Here is a 21,391-nt window from a genome sequence, read left to right on the forward strand (position 1 = left end):
GAGGCTTTGCAGCAAGTGGCTGGTGGGAATGGCAGGACCACGGGCTGCCTGGTGTGACAGGGGAGGTGTGAATGTGGTGCTGACAGTGGACTTTATCTCAAGCATGAACACAGCCTCCAGCCCTGTAGCCTGAGCACCTTATCACAGCTTTAGGAGTGTTAGTTTTTGAAAGGCTGCTCACCAATCACGCTGTGCTGAGAAGCAACAGCTAAAATATCCTGTCCCCCTGGCCCACAGCCACGCCACCCTCCACCACAAAAGGCTTCAGCTATTTCCAGAAGCTTGGCAATCACAGTGAGTATTTTCTGGGAAAACAAAGAAAGGCTGTCAGATCAAGAACAGGGGGTGATAAGAGCCCCCACAGCCACAGCGAGTTCCTGGGAGAGAGCAGCTTTTCTAAGCTCTGGATGAAGCTGCATCCTTCCCACTGCAGCTCTCCCACCCCAGGCAAGAAGGGGCCCTCTGCTCACATGCAGCCTGATGTGCATCCACTCAGAATTCCAGAATGGCACAACCACCTGCTTGCAGTTCTCAACATGAAGGATTTGCCTTCTAATCACAATAAGCAAGAGTGGGTACATGCAAGTGTGCAGATGTACCTGAACTGATGAGGAGCATTGATGAAAAGGACCATAAATGTTAGCAGGAAGAAGAAGAATATATTTATAAATCCCAGACAAAAATCAGGGTAGTTTATCTCCCTATTCTCAAAACACAGGGATGACCTACACCACTCTCTAGTCAAGCACAGTCCACAAATCTGAGATATGTCAAAACTGATGGACAATTGGACATGATGGAGCAGGAATTGATGCACAATTCCTGCTCCAGAAATACAAAATTTAGGTTATGTACAGTGCCACTCTCACAGGCTGAAGAAAACCTGCTGAGGGTTTTGTGGAGGACAGGCTTTATGTAATGATTACATTTTTAGTTAGTTAGGCTATTTTTAGGTTCATCACCAGTCTGTTAGGGGAGGGAGAGGGGAAGTAAACAACCACTGCAACTTCTAGGACAGGTGCCATTTCATTCCTGTAGCTGTTTGGCCATTTCTAGAAATGGCTTCACCTTCTGCAAGCTCCACACTGACAAATGGCATGCAGCAATAAATAGCACAATGGGATAGTGTGACCTCTTGCCCCTTGATCTGGCTGCTTGGCAGGCAAACCTTGGTCAGTGGGCACTGGTGACACTGCTCCCAGCTATGCCAGGATGAGCTGAGTTGCAAAGAAATACCTGGCAAGTGTTATCCCTGACAAAATGCTTAAGAAATATCCTCCCTACACCCATCTCTTCCCACACAAACCTACATTCTGCAAAATCCATTATGAGAATCCACATCAACACATCCAGTGTTGAACTCAACCATCCGTGTGGCACTGAAATGTTAATAAATTTAATGTTTAAATAAATAGCCATTCATACACCACAGATGTACCAAAGACCTTCCCTAGCCATGACACTCACACACACTTCCATGACTAAACCCCAAGAAAGAGACACTCAGAACCTTGCTGTAGTGCATGCAGCATGTTTTTGATTATGAAGTAATAATTTTGTTGAAACCTCTCAGGGTCTGGTCCATTTTCCCTGTTTTTAGCAGAAGTTCCTCAGAACCTTGTTGTAGTACATGTTCTTGTACTACAGCATGTTTTTGATTATGAAGTAATAATTGTATTGAAACCTCTCAGGGTCTGGTCCATTTTCCCTGTTTTTAGCAGAAGTTTCTCTGGAACTCGAGGCACGTTCTCCACTCACCAGGAGAGGTCACCACACACCTCAGTAACCAAAGGAAGAGCCCAGATGGGATCTCACAGGAGGGACCTTCTACTTGGGCTGGGTAAATGCCCCAGCTCAAACCAGCTGGGGATGTGTCATGTCCTTGCTGTCCACAAAGGATTCTCTTTCTCTCTCCTGTAGAAGTCAGAAGTGCAGACTAATGCCACAACTTTCCTGCATGCAGCTGCTCCCACTGCAAGTCCAGCCTTTCCACAGTGAGGCAATAACATGCAGACAAATTAAACCCCAGTCCAAACACCAGAGGTGTCTCACAAAACACAGAGAATGAAAAACTTGGATTCTGAGCAGTTTGGTGCAAGATCAGCCTATGAATTTCTGGGACCCAACTTAAAGATCATGGAGAGCAGGAATGGCTGCCACAGGACTAAAAAGACCTACATGGCTTAGAACCACAGCTAATCCCTGTTTGGGCTGGAGTGTGAATATCTGTTTGCTGTGTAGACATTCCCACCTTTCCAAACGAGATGAACAGATGCTGTTCATTTTGCTAGAGATTAATCTTATCCAAAAAAGGAGTTTCAGGTGAGGGTTTGTGGATCATGAGTATTTCTTGAGGCCTTGCCTCTCACCAGGCTCTTGTGGCATTGCTCTGAATTCCTCAGCTTGTTTCATGTTTGTTTGAGGATCCATGTTAGGCTCTTCCATTTGTCACTGCAGCTTCCCTGTTGGGCTTCATTAGCATCAGAGGAATGTGATAAATGTGCCTAACAAACCTAAAATTAAATTTTTGAGGTCAAAACCCAATGCTCCAGAACCACCTACAACCTGCTACTAAATGCCAGCCTGCTGCCCTACTTGTCCTCAGGTGGCCTTGGCCCCTTCTTCTGCCCAAGGGCTAGAGAGGAAAACCTCCCCTCTCCATCCATTCAGAGATCAGTGAGCATTAATCAGTGAGCACAGAACAGATCCAAGGCAAATACATCCTTGGGACCTCAGAGCAGAGTGGTGCCAGCACTGACTCTGTGCCTTCACTGGCATTTAGCATCCCACAGAAGGTGATGTGGGACAGGAAGAAGAGGCAGGATCTTCTGTTTGTAGGGTTCCCAGAAAAAGGAAGGAATGATGAATCTGACTCCTTGTTCTCAGACGGCCAATTTATTCTTTTATGATACTATATTATGTTAAAGAATACTATACTAACTATACTAAAGAATACAAAAAAGATACTTACAAAAGGCTAAAAAGACAATAATGAAAACTCGTGACTCTCTCCAGAGCCTCAACACAGCTTGGCCCTGATTGGCTGAAGAGTCAAAGCAATTCACATGAAACCAATGGAACAATCACCTGTGGATAAACAACCTCCAAACACATTCCAAAGCAGCAAAACACATGAGAAACAAATTAGATAATATTGTTTTTCTTTTTGTCTGAGGCTTCTCAGCTTCCCAGGAGAAAAATCCTGGGTGAAGGGATTTTTCCAGAAAATATGACAGTGACAGCAGGACAGTGTGCAGTGACCCTGTGGGATGACCAGCCCACAAGGAAAGCTCCTTCTGAGTTACCTGAGAGTGAAGGCTTGGTTTATTCCCCATGGATGGGCTGTCTTGGACACCAGGAGTGCCCAGTTCCTCCCAGTCCTATCCATCCCTAAGGCAGGGATGGAATTCTCCTCTGGATTGTGCTGGAGCAGGAGCAGCCAACACATCCCACTGTACCCCAGGGGAGTGAGCTCAGTCCCTCCTCAGGATGGGGAACTGCTGCTGCTACACATCCCAGGCTTTCTTCAACACAGAAATCTCAGCAGAGCTTGCATTGTTTGTTTATCTTTGTTAAGTTGGGTATTTTTGGGGTTCTTAGTGGCAGGTCCCAAAGGTGAAGGCAGGGAAGTGCCAGAAGAGCAGAGAGCTCCTGCAGCTGGGCACTGCTGGGCCAGCCTGGGCAATAAATACACAGTGGGATAGTGTGACCTCTTGCCCCTTGATCTGGCTGCTTGGCAAGCAAACCTTGGTCAGTGGGCACTGGTGACACTGCTCCCAGCTATGCCAGGATGAGCTGAGCTGCAAAGAAATGCCTGGCAAGTGTTATCCCTGACAAAATGCTAGAGGAATAGTTTGCCCTAATCTTGCTCTTTAATCAGAGTTGTGATGATACAGGAGAAATATCTCAGGAAGCTGGTAAACAACTTCTTGTTGGAGATGAGCCACACACATCAACCTGCTTCCTTCCACCCTATGTGAAAGACTTGCCATACAAAGGAACACTTCAAAAAGGGACAGAAAGCCATTTCCTAACTCCAAAATATTTTATGCTGTCCTCAGGGGTTCCTCCCTTCTTATGGACTGATGTTTGTGCTGAGGTCTCCATCCTAGCTGCACCCTCAATGATAAATCTCTGTGAATATTCAGACTGAGTTTGATGCTCATCTGAGCCCTGAGAAAATCTAGAATGTAAAGCAGAGACATTTGCTTTCTGTTTCCAATTACTTGCCTCTGCACCAAGTCTGATCTGAAGCCTGCTGTGGGTTACCTGGACTGAAGCTGCCCTTGCTGCCTGGGGATGCAGCACTCTGAAATACAATCCCATGGAATGTCATTGTTTGGGGAGATTGAACACCCTTCAGTTGTGTTTATGGACAGCATCCAGCTGCAGTGCATTAGGATGAGAGGCAATGACACAAATGGCAATGGGAAAAATTCCAAGGAGATATTAGTAAATCCTTGTCTCTTGAAGGTTTTCAAAATTCACCTTGACAAGGCATTGAGAAATTTCATTCAAGCTGGCTCTGTTTTAGCACAAGATTGCACCACAGACTTCTGGAAGTCCTGTCCAGCCTTAATTATTCTTTTACCAACAGTCAAAGATGAGGACTGTACTAGTGTCTGAATGTCCAACACTAACAGAGAGACAATTCAGCAGAACCTCAAAACAACTTCAGAGATCTCAAGGTCCAGAAGATTTGTTATTCGTTTCCATTTTATGGAGACAGACCAATCAAAGCAACAAAACAATCCTGGAGAAAAGATGAACCTGAAAGTGCCCTGACCTTTTCTTACTGTGTTGTTACATTGAGAAGTTCACACCTCAGACCTCTGGGATGATGATTTCATTTACTAATAAGATTCAAATCAAATGTGGTTTTCACCAACACCAACAACAAAAAGACCCCCAACAATATAATAACGTGAGACTTCCTTTTCTGTCACAGAGGGATGTTTCTAAGCTGTCTTCTTACAACACCCATTTCTAGAGATACATAAAATTATAACTCAAACTGATCTGTACATAAAAAAAAAAAAAATTAAACCTGCTGACACATCACAGAGTTATTTTTTCCAAGCTTCCAGGACCACCAAGTTGATACTGAAAACTTTGCAAGCTTTCAGTAACTGAAATATCAGATGAAAAATGCCAGATGGTCATTAATTTCCATTTTCCCTGTGTAGATCCAGCTTGATGGCCTTTAACTCTGTGCATCACATGTGTGCAAAAATGCCATGAAAGGGCAAGAAGTATTATTGCATTTCAGTTTTTCAGTAAAGCCAAATTTCAAGCCTATTCTTCCTTTCAGACTGATTGCAGATTTAATAGAAAATGTGTACAATAGACTGAGAAAGACCACATAAAGGAAGTATTTTAAGCTGGGTCCAGGGAAAGAGGAATTTCTTCCTCAACTCAAGCCTTGCAGAAGTTGTCTGTGTGTGTCAGCTTGGTTTTGGCCACACTCACTGTCATCCAGTCCAATAACCACTGCAACTTGTCATATTTGTAACACTTGGTTTTCCCTTCTTCTCCAAATCACACTCTTTCACCTCTTAAGTCAATAACATCATATTAATATGTTATATTTTTGTGTTATGATAGCATTATTATGCAATACCACCCAGTTCTTACACAGCATGTTTTCTTAGCCCATCCCTCTAGCATGGAGTTCACAGTGACAGAGGAGCCAGGGGAATGTGTTGGGGACACCATTCACTTCCTTTCTCACTTCATAGTTCTCTCTCAGCTATTTTTCTTTGGATGAAAAAGAAAGGGTTAGCAGCCAGCCCAAGAACACTGAGCTGTGCTCACTCAGCTACATCAGGGGCACCAAGACAGCAGAATGATGCTGCATTGCCCAAGTGGAAAATGCTCCTTTAATTCACCACCAGAAAGGAGAACTATTTCTTCCCTCCTCCTCGTCTTCCTCCTCCTCCTCCTGGGTGGATGAAAACAGATCAAAACCTCAAACCAATCCTTGCACTAGCAGGAACTCAAAAGGTGAATTTGGGAGGGGTTGGAGGAAGATATAAATGCTGATAGCTGGAGACACAGAGCAACACTGAACTGGAGAGACTGAAGGGAAGAGGAATCAGACACCAAACATGAATCTGAAACTTCTTTTTTGCCCTGGATTCCTTCTGCTGCTTATTGTCAGTCAAAACCAGGCAGGGGCCAGATCCATTTCCAGCTTACAGGTAAGTGACTGACTGCTCAATAGAGCTGAAAGAAGCTGATGCTTCTTTAGGAATTGGACACATCAGGTGAGCTCTGTTTCTTCCAATCCCATCTTAAAGAGATACCATTACAGAGGAATGCTGAGACAGGCAGATACAAAGTTATTGAACTGAGGAAACTAAAGTCATTGATCACTGGATTTAAATTTCTAATCACATGAGGTGATGGAAAGGAAAATGCTTGGGGTTTTTTGTTCCTGTGGATTCAGTTAGGGGATTGTACATTTAGGGTCATCCTGTGACTGAGTGTAGTAAAGAAATTATTCTGGAAGGACTGTGATCTAAAGCCCAGAGCAGTCACGTGCATGTGCCCCCCTGAAGCCCCTGGTTTCAGCTGAAAAAGGAATTAAGGGGTTATACCTGCAGGATCTCCTCCTCAGCTCAGTTGTGCAGCAATGAAGCCCTGCTTGTGACTACCAGGTGTAGAATACAAGAAAAAGAGAAAGTGTGTGTGGGTGTACCTATGTGTATTTGTTTGTGCAGGAACTCCCAAGTCATTAAGTAAAACATTTCAGTTACTGCACTAGGCAGCTGGCATTGCCATGTATGAAGTAACCTCTCACTGTGCAAATAAATGTATAACATAATCTTTCAGAACCAATTTCAGCATGTCTCCTGCCATTGCATTAATTCTCTTATGGATCAACTATTTTTTTCTTTTTTCTTATTCACACTTTATCAGGCCTTTTTCAAATTTTTCATAATTTATCCATATGCCCAGTTCCAGGAGATACTTAACTGGCAGTCTGGCAGCTCAGAAATATGTCCTCAAACTTAGCACTGAGTATAGCTTACATGGAAATAATGAGAGTTTCCCAAACCCCTCCTTCTCATCTCTTCCCTTTCTGCCTCCTACTCTTCCCTTTTCCCAGGGTCTGTCCAAATTGTTAGATGAGGACCTGGAGCATCCCCCAGCCTCAGAAGAGTGGGACCATGAGCAGGATGAGCTGGTGCCAGCAGGTGCCTTGGATCAGCAGGACACTGAACTCCAGTGGGTCCCAAACCCCAGGGAGCAGCCCAGGAGCATTTCCACGGGTGACACTGCCATCTGGAGATTCCTCAGCGACCTCCTGGGCTCATCCCGTAGATACCAAGGCAGAAGAAAGAAGAGCCTCCCCAGGGGCTGTTTTGGTGTCAGACTAGACAGAATTGGATCTCTGAGTGGACTAGGATGCTGACTCTGCTGTGGTAAGAGAAAACCAGAGGCTGCTGGTCTGTGTATTCATGTATAACTTGCAGAAATATGCAAAAGAGCAGAGTTAATTCAGCTTCAAGGAAAAGGTGCCTTATTAGAAACTCAGTTTATTGTTTTATCTTCCTCAGAATTTACTGTCATCAGATGTAGATTTAAAATCTGTGAATGCCATACCTGTTTTACTTGCTTTTCCTCCTTCCTCTGAATCAGCTGTAATCATTTCATTTTGTCTTAGAAGATCAGAGAGGTTTTTCACCAGCTCCCCAGGGATATTTGTTTCAATCCAAACAAACTCTAAGCAGAACAGTAGAGCTAAATCTGCCACTAGAACAGTAAGAAAACAGTTAATTTCCATGTGTGAAATCCTGTACACTTCTCTTTCTATTACTTACACATCCTCTTTATTGACAGGACTGATTTTGGGGTTTCAAAGCACCCCTTGCCTACTGCAGTACCACTCTGTACTGAGCAAATGCACCCACCTCTCCCCTGATATATTGTCCAACAGGATGCACCTTTGTTGTACTGCCTGTTTGTATCAGAGTATTTATTTGTGAACACCTATCTGAAAATTAATTACAGAAAACGACATTTGTACTCCTTGTTTACTAATGTATAAATAAACAAGTCTCATTATGTCACAGGTAATAAACTGTTTTCCATAATGTAATGAATTTGCTTCAAAGTTTGCTGTGTGATTTGTTCATATTTCATTCCTGAAACAGAGCCCTAGTTTGCAGTTAGACACTGGAATTCAGAAGCATTTCAGAGGGCTGCTGTGTGGTAAAGAGAAACCAGGACACAAAGCCCCAAGTCTCTGACCCACAATTTGAACAGAGGGAAGATCTCTTAGCAGGCATCACTAGAAAGCAACAACTCTGCATTTAGATCTGCCACTGATGGAGGAAAACAATTTTTTTCTTAGTAGTATACCTCATCTTATTAAAAAAAGAAAAAAAATAAACAAAACCCCCCAATGAAACAACAAAAACCCCAACCCCTAAACAAAACTACCATTCTTTGAAGGAAATTCGAAGACCCCCCACTCTTCCATTGGCAGATCCAAGTACTTCAAACCACTGAGAAGAAAATTGAAAAACATATCCTGAAGGCTTCATTGTTTAGCATGTTTGGTTAGGTCTTATGTTGTTTGCTAGTTAATCTGTTTAAGTTAACTTTATTAACAAAGCAACAGCAACTGAGAAAATGTGCTGAACAGGTATTTGTTGCCATATGCATACACAGCCCTGAGTACAAGTTCTTCAATGATGGATTGGTTAATAATGAATTTATTACACTCTGAACTGCCATTCCTAAGGGAAAAAAAAACCAGAAAATTAAGATTTCTACCAATGAAAAAAAGAATTAAAGTCCAGAACAAAAACTGTGTTATTCTTTCATCTTCCAGCATAATTCCATACCAATGGCTAGTCTATACATGGCTTAAAAGAAACTATTTAGGCTAAGAAGAGGCAGACCTGCTTACTTGGGGGAGTTTAAAGCTTGTTCCTAGCTCCCAGTAACTACAGCAGGGATGTTGTCACAGACATAAAAGCTTCTTAATGTTGAAATTTCACTGAAAACCCAGTGGAGGACAAGGACTACTGAAGTTTATTTGCAGAAAAATAATAGAGGTCAGAGTAGGTTGAAGTCTGAGGTGTGAGCACTTGTGAGCAGAATCCTACAGAAGATGAATAAGAAACAGATAAGAGTTGCAATTACAGAGGTCAGGCTTGTAATGTGCCATCCCATCACCTGGCATTTTGTGGGAACATTTTAAAAAGGCACTTTTCTCAAAGCAGGAACAATTTATTTCACATAAAAGGCTCTATAATTAGATCCCCAAGACTGAAGCCAGGTGTGTTTGTACTTTAGGTAATTTTCTGAGCTCTATTAGCATTTAAATAATCAAAGCTAAGCTTTGAAGTGAGGATGCCAGCCAGATGAGGGAAGCTCATCTCTATCTGTGCCATTTCCATCTTTGCTAAGAAGCAGTGCATGAATTTACAGACCAGGGTAACAGAAGTTGCTGAGGAGAAAAGCCTCCAATAAAAGTACTCCTACATGGAAAGAAACATACAGATATCTTTCTCAAATATGTGTGCTTTTGGTGTACCTGATTTTAGGTGATGTTAGGCAGTAATTGAGATTTGGTCTCATCCAAGACTCATTTCTGGCTAGGTTAATAGAGGGCCAGTTGTATTTATTCCCTTGATCATCACACAGATCCTGCTCAGTCTTGCTGCTTTATCCCTTTCCACTCCTGTCTTCAGTACACACAAAATTGAGGGTGATGCACATCCTCACCCAGATCTGCTTTCATTCTCTATCAATAACCCTCTCACCTGACATGATCTTCCTTCATTCAGGTACTGCACTTTCTAAACACACATCTCCTTTCTCTGCCAGGTTCTTTGCTGTGTTGCTTTAAACAAATCCACTTGCCAGCTGTCAAAATAGCTGGATGCAAAAATCACTGTCCCAAACCAGTTGATATTGCTGGTTTGCTTCCATTCTAAGCAAATGAAGGCAGAGACAGTGAAATTGCTTTAATATTACCCAGGCAGTGAATGAAAGGGACCCTGTCTGCTGTTCTGCCTCTTACAGAAGGAAGGATTACAAAGGTAAGGAAGGATTTGGTGACAATGCCAGAGAACCGTCACCAGAGGAACTTTCAAAGAAAAATCTTCTACACCCAAGTCTCAGGACATGGTCTACTCACATAGCACAGAAATTTGTATACGGAGAAGAAAAAGTTGTTGTCCCAAGAGCTGCAGCAGACAGATGAACATTTTCAACTCCTTCAACTTGTCTCTCCCACAGAGAAAGGATCCGTCCCTCAGCCCCTTGGAGGGGAAATCAACCCAGCTCTCAGCTCCTGTGTATCTGAGGCAGAGCAAGCAGGCTGCAAGTGCAAAGTTCTTTCCCTGCATCAACTCCTTCCTAACAGTGATGCAGGGTGGAGGAAACCGTGGAAAAAGGGGTGCCAGTAGGGGAGATGACTTAGGGCAAATCTTTCCCTCTGGAGCAGTTGCTGCACACAGAAGACCCCCAGCTCCTGAAGGGTGACCTGTGGGGACAGCTGCCACCAGTTCCCTTAACAAAGCCAGAGGGAACAGTGCAGCACTTTGGGATCGGGCAGGAGGCAGCTGAGCTTCCTCTGGGCACAGTGGGGATATCAGGAGAGACATCCACGGGCAAAGAAGCAATGCAGTATTGAGATGGTGACAGGGAGAGGGAAAGAGAAGGGACTGGATATAAGGATAGGGATGGAGATAGGGATAGGGACAGGGACAGGGATAGGGATAGGGATGGGATAGCAAAGAAGCAATGCAGTATTGAGATGGTGATAGGGAAAGAGAAAGGGCTGGATATAAGGATAGGGATGGGGTTGGGGATAGGGATAGGGACAGGGATAGGGATAGGGACAGGGATAGGGATAGGGACAGGGAGAGGGACAGGGATAGGGATGGGATAGGGGTAGGAATAGGGACAGGGATGGGATAGGGATAGGGATAGCAAAGAAGCAATGCAGTATTGAGATGGTGATAGGGAAAGAGAAAGGGTTAGATATAAGGATAGGGATAGGGATGGGGTTGGGGATAGGGATAGGGACAGGGATAGGGATAGGGATAGGGACAGGGAGAGGGACAGGGATAGGATAGGGATAGCAAAGAAGGAATACAGTCTCAAGATGGTGATAGGGATAGGGAAAGAGAAAGGGCTGGGTATAAGGATAGGGATGGGGATAGGGAATAGGGACAGGAACAGGGATGGGATAGGGATAGGGATGGGGACAGAGACAGGGGTAGGGACAGGGATGGGTTAGGGATAGCAAAGAAGAAATACAGTCTCGAGATGATGATAGGGATAGGGAAAGAGAAAGGACTGGATATAAGGATAGGGATGGAGATAGGGATAGGGACAGGGACAGGGATAGGGATGGGCATGGGGACAGGGACAGGATGCAGTTCCCGGCTCTCTGCTGCGGCCCCCCGCTCGTTCTGCCGCGGGCAGAGGCGCAGCGGCCGGCGCGGGGCGCGGTGCGGGGCGCGGTTCGGGGCTGATTCCCTGCGGGTCCCGCGGCCGGGGCTGCAAAAAGGGGTGCTGCCCATCCCGCACCCATCCCGCCGGGGCCAGGTGGTAGAAGCGGCGCTCTCAATCCTTCCTCTCTTCTCCAGGACCTCCCGCGGTCGCTGCGGCAGCTCCGGGCAGAGGAAGGGGAACCGAGCCTGGGAGCCGAGGCGGTGCCGGGGCAGCTCCGAGCGGGACTCCCGGCTCCGCTCCTGGCCTCAGACTCCCCAGGCACGGAGGGACGGAGCCAGCGGAGGAGCCTGCTGTGCCCCCTCAGACGGACACCCTGCTGCTGCTTGGGGCGGGGATGGAGCGGAGCGGGGCGCAGGCCGGGCTGGGACGCGGCCGGCGCGGAGCCCGCGGGTGCCGGGAGCCGCCGGCTGAAAGCGCCGGGGCGGCTTCCCCCGCAGCTTCTTCCACAGATTTCTCTGCGCTTCTTTCACAAATTTCTGGAGCAGATGGAGCAGCTGAAGCCGGGACCGGCGCCCAAGCGTTTCCCGAGTCTCCGGGCCGGCGTTCAGGATTTCTGGAGCAGATGGAGAAGCTCAAGACCGGCGGGACCGGCGCCCAAGCGTTTCCCGAGTCTCCGGGCCGGCGTTCAGCAGCCACACCACCAGGCTGCCCTCATGCCCGCCACGGCACTGGGGTACGGGGCAATAAACTTTGTGCCAAGCCTACATTGCCTTTCTTGAGTGGTTTTTTTTTGGGTCACGGTTTAGCAGATGGTCAGAGGATACAGAAACCCGTTCCAGAGCGCTCCTCTCCCCCTGCTCTAAGGACTCTGTCCCGACCCTGGCAGAACATCCCCCCCGTTCTGGAAATCTTATGCTGGTGGGTGGCAGCAGCAGGAAGGATGGGATGGTGGTTGCATCCTTCAGGACTGTTCAGGACCCTCCACGCTGTACTGAAGTGGCACTGCCAGGCACCGCTGCCAGGTCTGCAGTGAGCCAGCATGGCTTTCCCCACGGTGCCACTGCTGCTACCAGGGAATCCTCCCCGGAGGAGGGCACGGGGCGAGGGTTAATTCCAGGCAGTGTCCGACACACGCCCCTGTGCCATGGGCTAAGCGCTGGTATCAGTGCCAGGCTTGGCACGGCACACCGGCACAGGGCCACTTCTCAGGACAGAGGGGCTCCATCGCTCTAGAAGCACACCTGGTTTCTAATTTACCGGCGGCTGCCGCTGCAGGCCCAGGGCTGCGAGGGCTTCAGCACCCGGGACAGACGCCAATGGCCCGCACGCTGCCCGCAGCCCGTACTGAGCAGGGAGGTCCAGAAAAAGAAGGCGCTGAGATAATGTGTCACGATCACCGGGAGAAACAAACGTGTTTAGGATGAAAATTAATTTTCCCCCTTGGAAAAAGTGAGGCACCACTTAATTGCAGGATGGCCACTCCAGACATTTTTACATTTCTGTTTTTATTCTTGTCTGATGGCTTCATTGATTATTTTATTTCTCAATCTAACTATCATGCAGGGAATGAGAGTCTGGGTGGGGTGTGGCATAGTTTTGTCAAAGGTTTTGTCACTGGGAGATGAAAGGAATCCAAATCCAGCCTCTTCCTCAGAAGAGGAGGCTCTGAGCAAACAGCTCACACTCCCCAGCCCAGAATGGCAGCAGGAGAATACACACAGTGGAAGGATGTGCAGCAGCTCAGGGCAGCACTTAAGGCAGGTCTATCCATCAGCAGATGGAACCCACAAGGCATCAGCCCCCAGGGTTATGGTCCTTAGCCTTACAGGGCTGAAAAACGAGGAATCATCTCGCTGGGGAAGGGGCAGTGCCACCTCAGCTGAGCTGTGTCCATCCTCCTCGTCACAGCATCCACACACAGGCTGCCAGGGGCATCTCTGATCTGAACAACCAGAGCTGCTCTAAAGGAACCTCCTGCACACCTCCCATCCCACACCCTGAGAATGGGGGAAATGTGCCAGATTCCCAACCCTAACACCAGTCACAGTAAGCTTTTCAGAGGAACCTGCTGCCCTGTTAAGGCAGACACTGGGAAATGCCAGCTGAGCATGGGCAATGCCTAGATCACGACTCTCTACTGCTGGGCAATAAAGCCTAAAGATCATATTAATTTACCAGGGTGATAAGACTGAGATAAACAAGTGATTTTTATAGCTTAACAATGATGAGCTGAGTTCTGACATTTCACACTCCATTTGCTTTGGCAGAACTACAAGATGGATAATCAAGGCAGAATTTGGCTGTGAAAATACAACTGCTACTGTGACAGGCAGCCACTTTATCCCACCCCTACATTGTACATGGAATAGGGCACAAAAGCTTCCTGTCTTAGAAAAGTATTGTCAAGGCTGAAGTCATGCTGCTGCATCTTATTTATCTGCCATGGAACACAGAAGATGAAAAAGAACGAACCAGTAAAGAAAGAACTATCTTGGGGTCTGACTTAATGACTAAAATTCTGGATAATTATATTGTTTCACAGGGACAGGTCACTCAAAGCAAAATATTTCACATGAGATTAATATTGTGTCCCTCAATTTCTTGCTGCTGGGTCTGTGCCCCAGGGCTGCTGTACAAAAAACAAAGCAAAACAAAACAAAAAAAAAGACACAAAGGAAATCTCAGAGCAAACTAACAAATGTTTTTGTACAGAGAGCACTAGAGAATACTTAGTGTGTGTGTGAGGTGTGAAAGGAAAGAAACAAGAAATAGAACAATAAAAGATTCTAATTATCTTAAATTGGACACTCAATGAATAATTCTGGTTTATCTTCTCTCACTTTGCAGTTTACAAAACAAAGTAACAACTTGGCACAAACAAACATACACAAACCAAGAGCAACAGTAAAAGAATACTTGTAACTAATTAAAGAATTATACAGACACTGCAGTGTAGAATGTTAATTGTAAAAAATAAGCTATCAGGATCTTAATTCTTTTTTAAAAGCACAAAATAAAAAAGTGTTTGAGTACACAATAATACAAAAAATAGTATTGCCTTTATGTTCTGAAAAAAATAAAGCATTGAGGAAAAATAGAGCTCTTACAATAAAGGGCTTCATCAGAACATACACAGAGTTGGGCTGACTTCAGGCTATATTAGGAAGAAGTAGCATTTGAGCGTGACTTCACAACCTTGAGAATGTCCTTTCTAGTATAATTTTGGTAGCTGATCATGTGAACAGTATGTGCACATGTTTGCACATAAACACCATGTTAAGACATTTAAGACATGGGAAATACTTTATCATTCTATTATTATTTTGAAAGCGTACTCAGGAGATTCTTTCAAGATCTATGTTCATACAAACAAACTATTACAACAAATTATTACAACAAATTATTACTAGACGGACATTCAACTTACTCCTACATTTGTTGTTTTCATTTAAAATAACAAGAAACATTAAGAAAATGCAAAAAAGGCCATTGTTTCATGATTTAGAACTCTCCTGCATTTCTGTAAAAAGATTAATTTTTAGTTATACTGTATGTACAAAGACAAAAATGGAAGAGAAATTTGAAGCATTTCTGTGCTTTTTAAATTTCACATCTAAGAATAGGCAGTTTCTAGCTAATTTTAAGACATTCAGCACTCAAACAAATAAATACTTTTAGTTTTTAATATAGTAAATTTAAGATTTTAACTCCCCACAAAACTCACATACATACAAATTCATCCATTCTTTCTTTGGGACAGATTCTGAATAACACCAGCTATCTATTTAAGCTCTCATTGAACAAGTTTCTTTCTTGTATGACGGTTAAATAAGTATATTGCTGAAACTGGCTGCCTGTTCTTTAAATTTTTATTGATGCAGGGTCAAGCCTTACCATCAGTGCTTAAAGAAATCCCATTATTTAAGCATTTGGCTGTTAATAAACATTAGTGTTTCTCAGCGGTGCCGAAGCCGGTTGTCGTGGAGGGCTGGAGGTGCTCGCTCTCCCCACAGTCAGTCTGCACTGAGCTGCAGATCTTGTTTGTAACACAAAAATACAAAATTTCAGTGGTGGAATCACCTCTGTAGCAAAGGGGAAAGTGGCCCAAATCTGGATTTTCAGCACACTTGTTGGTATGTGGTGGCCGCGCATATTCCATATAAGAAGGAAAGTGTGCACAGTACTTCAGGTGTCCTGAAAGACAATTTATCTTCATTCTTGACTCTTCACCAAATACTGATCTGAATGCCTGTTGTTTCCTAATTTCCTTATGGAAATCTTCTAACTGAGCAAAGTTTAGAGCAGTTTTGGGATTGTTTCCCATCTCTGTACATCTGACCATAGGGGTCTCTTGAAAGAGAATTGCTAAGAATTTCCAACTGGACTATGTAATCACAGCGCCTGGTATCAAGAGGAGGGGGAGTGACATGAAATCACTGACTTGTGACATACATTCCTCAGCAGCTGCTGCCTAATGACAGCTAATAAAGGGAATCTTCCCTTGACAGAGCTGCATGCCTGCAGTGGGACTGGAATGTGCCCAAGATAAACCCACTGATAACCTAGGAAGCAGGGATCACCCAAAGAGTATAAAAGACAAGCTTCAGAAGAGAGACAACAGGACAAGGAAGAAAGAGACTTGAAGGGACATCTCAGAAGAAGCAGCTTGAACTTCCCTCCTGCCAACGAAGTCAGCGCCATGGACACTAAAGGCTCATTTTTCTATGGCTTCCTTTTGCTGCTGCTCATCCAGCTCCAGTCCAGCAGAGCCAACCCTATCTACAGCCTCAGCCCTGCCAAAGAACTGGCCAGCATGGAGGTGAGGACTCTCATTTTGCAAGGTTAAACTTTTGGGGTGCTTAGCAGAGTGTGAGGTGGTGCTTTGCCTTCCTTTTGCATGGTTGGATAGCAATAACCACATCAGGGGGACAAAGCCTCAGCTTTTCAAAGGGGTTCAGAGAAGTTCTGTAGGGCAATATCCTCCCATGCTGGGTTCACCTGAGCTCCTGGACAGTAGTGGGAACAAAAATTGTGATGTTGTAGGATGCCTGCTTTGGTGTTTAGGTTCTTTTTCTTTTAAAGATACATCTTCCTGGGAACAAAGTTCCAGGGAAGGAAAAAATCATTAGAGTAGCTCCGTAAGAACAAATAGAAAACTCTGAGGTGGGGTCCTGTCCATATGTTTACCCCTGCTCCACAGGGCAGCCATATGGCTCTAGCTTTGTGATTTGAGAGATCTGGTTGTGTATGGATGAGAGATGAGGAGGTAAAGTGGAGCACCCAAAGACAAACTTTTAGAAATATTACTAGAGGAATAACACAATAATTTAGTATGGCTCATCCAGAAAAGCTTCCAGAGCTACAAAATTACCACTAAGCATTTTAACAAATAATAGAGAAAATCCATTGTTACAGCACGGTGCAAGCTTGAGACTCTGATGGGATCTGAAAGCTCAAAGCTTTCCTTGGGCTGGTTGGTACCAGTAACCAGCTTCTCAAAACTGTTCTCAGGCCCTAAGAACAAACTCTCTGAGCTGATAAGGACAATTGAAGCTAAAGCTGCCTCTGGGCTGTTTCCTGCAGCCAGGAAGAGTGGCTTCCAAACGCACTCACTGTCAGGCAAGCCATAAGGCTCATTCCTCTATATTCATGTTGTAGAGTTGGGCAATTAGATTCCTCTAATTGGTTGAGCTGCCCTTGAGGAGGTTATCTGACCTCAGTTACACAAAGCTTTACAAATTACAAAGAATGCTACTCAGGAAGCAATCACACAGCAGGCATGAATTTACCATACAGATATTTTCAGGAGTAGAAATCCTGTAATCCCTGGGGCAGAGATTAGTGAAAACACCTAGAGTTTCTCTAAGTGATGTCCATTGAAAGAGCCAGGGGTGAAAAAGCAGCAATGTGAGAACGTGGGAGTGGGCTATGTGGCTAGAGGTTCTCTCAGGCTGTGTACCAGCGGTGGGCTGAGTGGACCCTGTGCAACCCACATCCTCCAAGATGTATTCTAAACTTGCCAGCAAGGTACACATGATGGCAAGCAGCTTCGTTCAGTCCACAGGGTGAAGCTGTGTCTTCCCATAGATGGAATTGCTGGAAACAGGGATCTAATGCAGAGGACAGAACCCAGGGACCATCAGGAAGGCTGGGATCCAACCTGTCAGTCTCCCTAGGGTGGGCTATGGGACCATCTATGAATACAGAACAGAAGGACTGGAACAGTTAGCAAATGACCACAAGACAAGGAATTTCATTAATTTAATCCTTCTCTTACAGGCTCTGCTGGAAAGACTGGAGGATAAGTTTGCAATGATGGAAGCCCTGGAGGCCAATCCCGACCTGCAAGAACCCAAAAGCCAGGAGGAGATCCTGCCGGAACCTGCCGATGACAGTGACAACCAGAAGGATGAACCCAGGCTGGCACCCAACACCCCTCTGTCCTACAGGGAGCCCTTCCTCAAGAGACTGAGGGGGCTGCAGATGCCCAGGATGATGAGAGATTCTGGCTGCTTTGGGAGGAGGATTGATCGGATCGGCTCCCTGAGCGGGATGGGTTGCAATGGTGAGTCCTGTCTAAGCCATCTCACTGAACAGCACAGACTGTGTGCCATGGCACAGGCAAGGAGCAGCTTCTCCTTCAAGTCTGTAAGACACAGCTTCAGAATTAATTTGAGCCTAGTATTTAAGCTAGTATTGGTTTTTCAAAAGCATTGCTGACAATGGTGACACACACAAAGATAAAAACAGATTCTCATAACATTTATTTTATGTTTGGTTTGCAGGTTCCCGGAGAAATTAGGATCAACCTCCCTGGAACCTGCTCTGAAGAATGCTTTACAGTACCCCTTCCTCCCAAGATGAAAGCCAGATGCTTTCTAAGCTCCTCAACAGAAAGTTATTCCTATTTTTATTTATTTATTTATTTATTTATTTGATGTTTTTTAAAGAACATTTCTTACATTAGCACTGACAGACCATCTTTAAATAAAACTAACACATTAGACATCTGTGCTGGACCTCTCTCCTGTCTGTTGCATTAAATTTTCTTGTATTTGCCTAAAGTCAAAATCTTAAGTTTTATTGATATTCTGGTACCCACAAGCCTGGATCTTACTTATATGAGACAGAGAAAACTTAGCAAAAATGAAAATGAGTTTTTGACTAGAGGCTTTTCCTCTGCAGTAAGAAATGCTAAGAGGTTAGCAGGAAAAAAAAAAAAAAAAAACCAAACCAAAAACTTGCTTAACATTGAAAGATCGTCATGAGTCCCCCTATAGACAGGGTTTCAGTGACAAGAGAGTCCTTTTGCTGGTTTAAATTATTCAGTCATGGGAACTGCCACAAATGCCTCACGTAAGCAAAAGTTACATGAAAAGAAATAAATGAAATCATACCACTCCACAAGTTTCAAGATAACCAGAGGGAGGAAAGGGAATTCATTGTATATGCTTTCTAGCAGTGACCAAATAAAGGTTACGAGCATCAACAGAAAGATACATCATTAACTGTGTCTTGTCTCACTCTGCACGTGGCTGAGATGCTGATTCCCAGAATTTCTTGAAGGATCCTCAAAGTTTTGAATATTATCATGGTATTCCTCATGAGGGTAGGTGGGATCACTGAACTACAGAGCAGCATTTATCACTTTCTGGGTGATAAAGTTGTTCTAACATGGCTAATGGGGACACTGCAAGTCTGATTAAGGTTTATTTAACCATGGTTGCTAGATTTCACACCTAGCAGCTGAATTTGACCCAAAACATGTTCTAGCACCCCAGAAGAAGGAAATATTACCAAAACCACATTCAGTCAGCATCCCAAGGAACAAAGCTTGGATCCCCATGTGAGCCCCAGCAATGGCATCAAGCCCAGCTCAACACAACTGTCCTGAGGCTGACTGCATGCACTGCTAGGAACTGTGTTATTTTGAGCACCTCATGAGCCTCATTCCCAGAATCTCAGTGCATTCCCATGTACCTGAGTACCCTGAGAAACTTGTTCAGGGCTTAAGAAGGCAGCACCAGGACAGACTCAGCTGAACAGTCCAATTCTGACTTTGCCTATGCAAATGCACATGGAGACAGAAACTACCTGGTGAGGATAAGGAATTGGAAGGCAGGTGTTCCAGAGCTGCTGACAACAGCTCTCAGGGACACAGCTCCAGGGAAAGGGTGAATTCAAGCACACACCCCTCCTTGCACAAGGCCAGTCACAACTAGGCTGCTGCAACACTTCAGTAGGGCTCATGTCACACATCACACTGGTGACAAGCCACCCTCCCAGTCACTCCCTGCAGTGCTGACAAGGCCTCCAAGAGGGATCTGTGTGCTCCTCTCCACACTGGGCCTTGTGATTCTTTCCCAGGGAAGAAGGGCACAAGTCCAATCTGAGGGGATAATTTTGCTACACTCCAACAGGAAACCACAGTGTGATACAAATTCTCTCCTTCCAGCAGCACCAGCTACAGATAAAATATTTTGTGGAATAGTGTCCACACAGGTTTCCCTGATAGAAGAATAAATTCCCAGGTTAAGATTCCCAGCAGCATCCATGGGACACCTCTACAGTGAAAGATACAGTGACTTTGCATTTACTCAATTTCACAGATCATGGGGGGTGAAGTCACCCTTTGGGGAGCCCTTGAGGGGACAAGGGGCTTTGTCTTCTTAAAAGGCTTTCCAAACACACCCACTGCAGCACGATGGGAGCTGCAGGTGGATCCCTCCACAGCAGCAATGGGCAGCAGCCTGACTTCCCCTGTGCTGCTGAAAGTAAAAACAATTCATGTACTCCAACAATAGCTCTTGCTGGAGCTGAATTTTACCCAGTCAAGCACAACTTGCACAGACACTGTAAATTGTCCCTCCCTGTCAGCCCCTCAAGGCACAAAACTCTGATTAGTTCAGTGGAATGTGCTAAAAATGGCAAGAAGAGGCAATGCTTCCTGACCTAAAGCCAGGTGGGTCCAGTATTAGCAGCAAGCCAGTTCCTGGTGGAACAAGTCTGTATCAGCTTGCAGACAGTAAGTTAATAGACCCTGCAGTCTGGGAGAACCTAATTGAGGGTAAGCAATCGAGGAAAAAAGCATCTCTGACTGGATTTTTACTGCTACTCCCATACATACAATGAGCTGTAAAGCACCCCCAGGGAAATCTTGCAGCCAGGTCAAACTAGTGCTGCACTCAGGAGTAAGCACTGGGAAAAGCTGAATGGGACAAACACTGATCACTCTACAGGCAAAGAACATCACCCCCAAGGATGGAAAAAAGCTGCCCCTGGTGCTGTGAGTGCTGGATCAGAGAGAGCAGGGCACAATCTTGTGAACAGCAGCCATGTAAATGAAGAAATATCCCAGTGGGACCAGAGAGGGACCAGGCTCACACCCTCCACACAGCTGAAATGACATTTGCCACCTCCTGCCCTGCCAGACTTCATTCTAGCTCCTGAACAGTGTTTGGCAGTACCCATTGCTGGCTGTGCATAATTCACCAGCTTGCTTTCCTTTGGACTCTGAAACACAGTAATTCCATTAGTGTGCTGCATGCACTCTGTAAGGCTGAGCCTTGTTTGAATAGGGGTCTGCATATATTTGCAAATTAGATTTGATGGTTTTTCTGCCCCTCAGACACTGCACTACCTCTATCAAGCTTCCCTAAACAAAATGCTTCCACTGAAATCCAAGCTGGCAGGCAAGAATGCCAAGAGGAGCTGTCAGCCCTGCTTGGTTTCCCTAAGAAATCATATGTGAAGTTCAGGGCACACACCCTCCACTGCTGCAGGGAGACAGGGAGCTGTGCCAGTTCACATCCCAATCCAGCCACAACCAGCTTGCTTGATTTACTTCTGAATCTTGGCCCCCAAAGGCCTTTGTTGATTGACATCTGCTTGATAAGCATGTCCCACACGTCTGTGTGGGAAGGAAGGAAGATTTGTAGGACTTTCCCCCTCTATAACCATCTCCTGACTG

The 21,391-nt window shown here is 45.2% G+C and overlaps 2 protein-coding genes across 2 annotated transcripts; both read left to right on the top strand.

Moving 5' to 3' along the window:
- Positions 1 to 11,251: 11,251 nt before the first annotated feature.
- LOC120496735 (collagen alpha-1(I) chain-like) lies at positions 11,252 to 12,845 on the top strand. The gene is made up of 4 exons (XM_039697456.1): positions 11,252 to 11,477; positions 11,616 to 11,952; positions 12,030 to 12,173; positions 12,697 to 12,845. The coding sequence occupies exons 1-4, from the start codon at positions 11,400 to 11,402 to the stop codon at positions 12,843 to 12,845; spliced, it is 708 nt and encodes a 235-aa protein (XP_039553390.1). The 5' UTR covers positions 11,252 to 11,399.
- A 3,181-nt stretch (positions 12,846 to 16,026) lies between these two features.
- On the top strand, positions 16,027 to 18,920 carry NPPA (natriuretic peptide A). The gene is made up of 3 exons (XM_039697530.1): positions 16,027 to 16,240; positions 17,701 to 17,986; positions 18,207 to 18,920. The coding sequence occupies exons 1-3, from the start codon at positions 16,121 to 16,123 to the stop codon at positions 18,221 to 18,223; spliced, it is 423 nt and encodes a 140-aa protein (XP_039553464.1). The 5' UTR covers positions 16,027 to 16,120; the 3' UTR covers positions 18,224 to 18,920.
- Positions 18,921 to 21,391: the final 2,471 nt, after the last annotated feature.

Source organism: Passer montanus, unplaced genomic scaffold (genome assembly GCF_014805655.1).
Source record: "Passer montanus isolate IOZ18808 unplaced genomic scaffold, ASM1480565v1 scaffold118, whole genome shotgun sequence".
In the NCBI taxonomy this organism is placed as follows: Eukaryota; Metazoa; Chordata; class Aves; order Passeriformes; family Passeridae; genus Passer; species Passer montanus.

Excerpts from the sequence above, each read along its gene's own strand:
- LOC120496735 (XM_039697456.1), top strand. The coding sequence starts at position 11,400 with ATGCAGTTCCCGGCTCTCTGCTGCGGCCCCCCGCTCGTTCTGCCGCGG. Across the intron at positions 11,478-11,615 it reads AGCGGCCGGCGCGGGGCGCG|GACCTCCCGCGGTCGCTGCG; the intron begins GTGCGGGGCGCG and ends TCTCTTCTCCAG. Across the intron at positions 11,953-12,029 it reads TTCTCTGCGCTTCTTTCACA|GATTTCTGGAGCAGATGGAG; the intron begins AATTTCTGGAGC and ends GCCGGCGTTCAG.
- NPPA (XM_039697530.1), top strand. The coding sequence starts at position 16,121 with ATGGACACTAAAGGCTCATTTTTCTATGGCTTCCTTTTGCTGCTGCTC. Across the intron at positions 16,241-17,700 it reads AAGAACTGGCCAGCATGGAG|GCTCTGCTGGAAAGACTGGA; the intron begins GTGAGGACTCTC and ends CTTCTCTTACAG.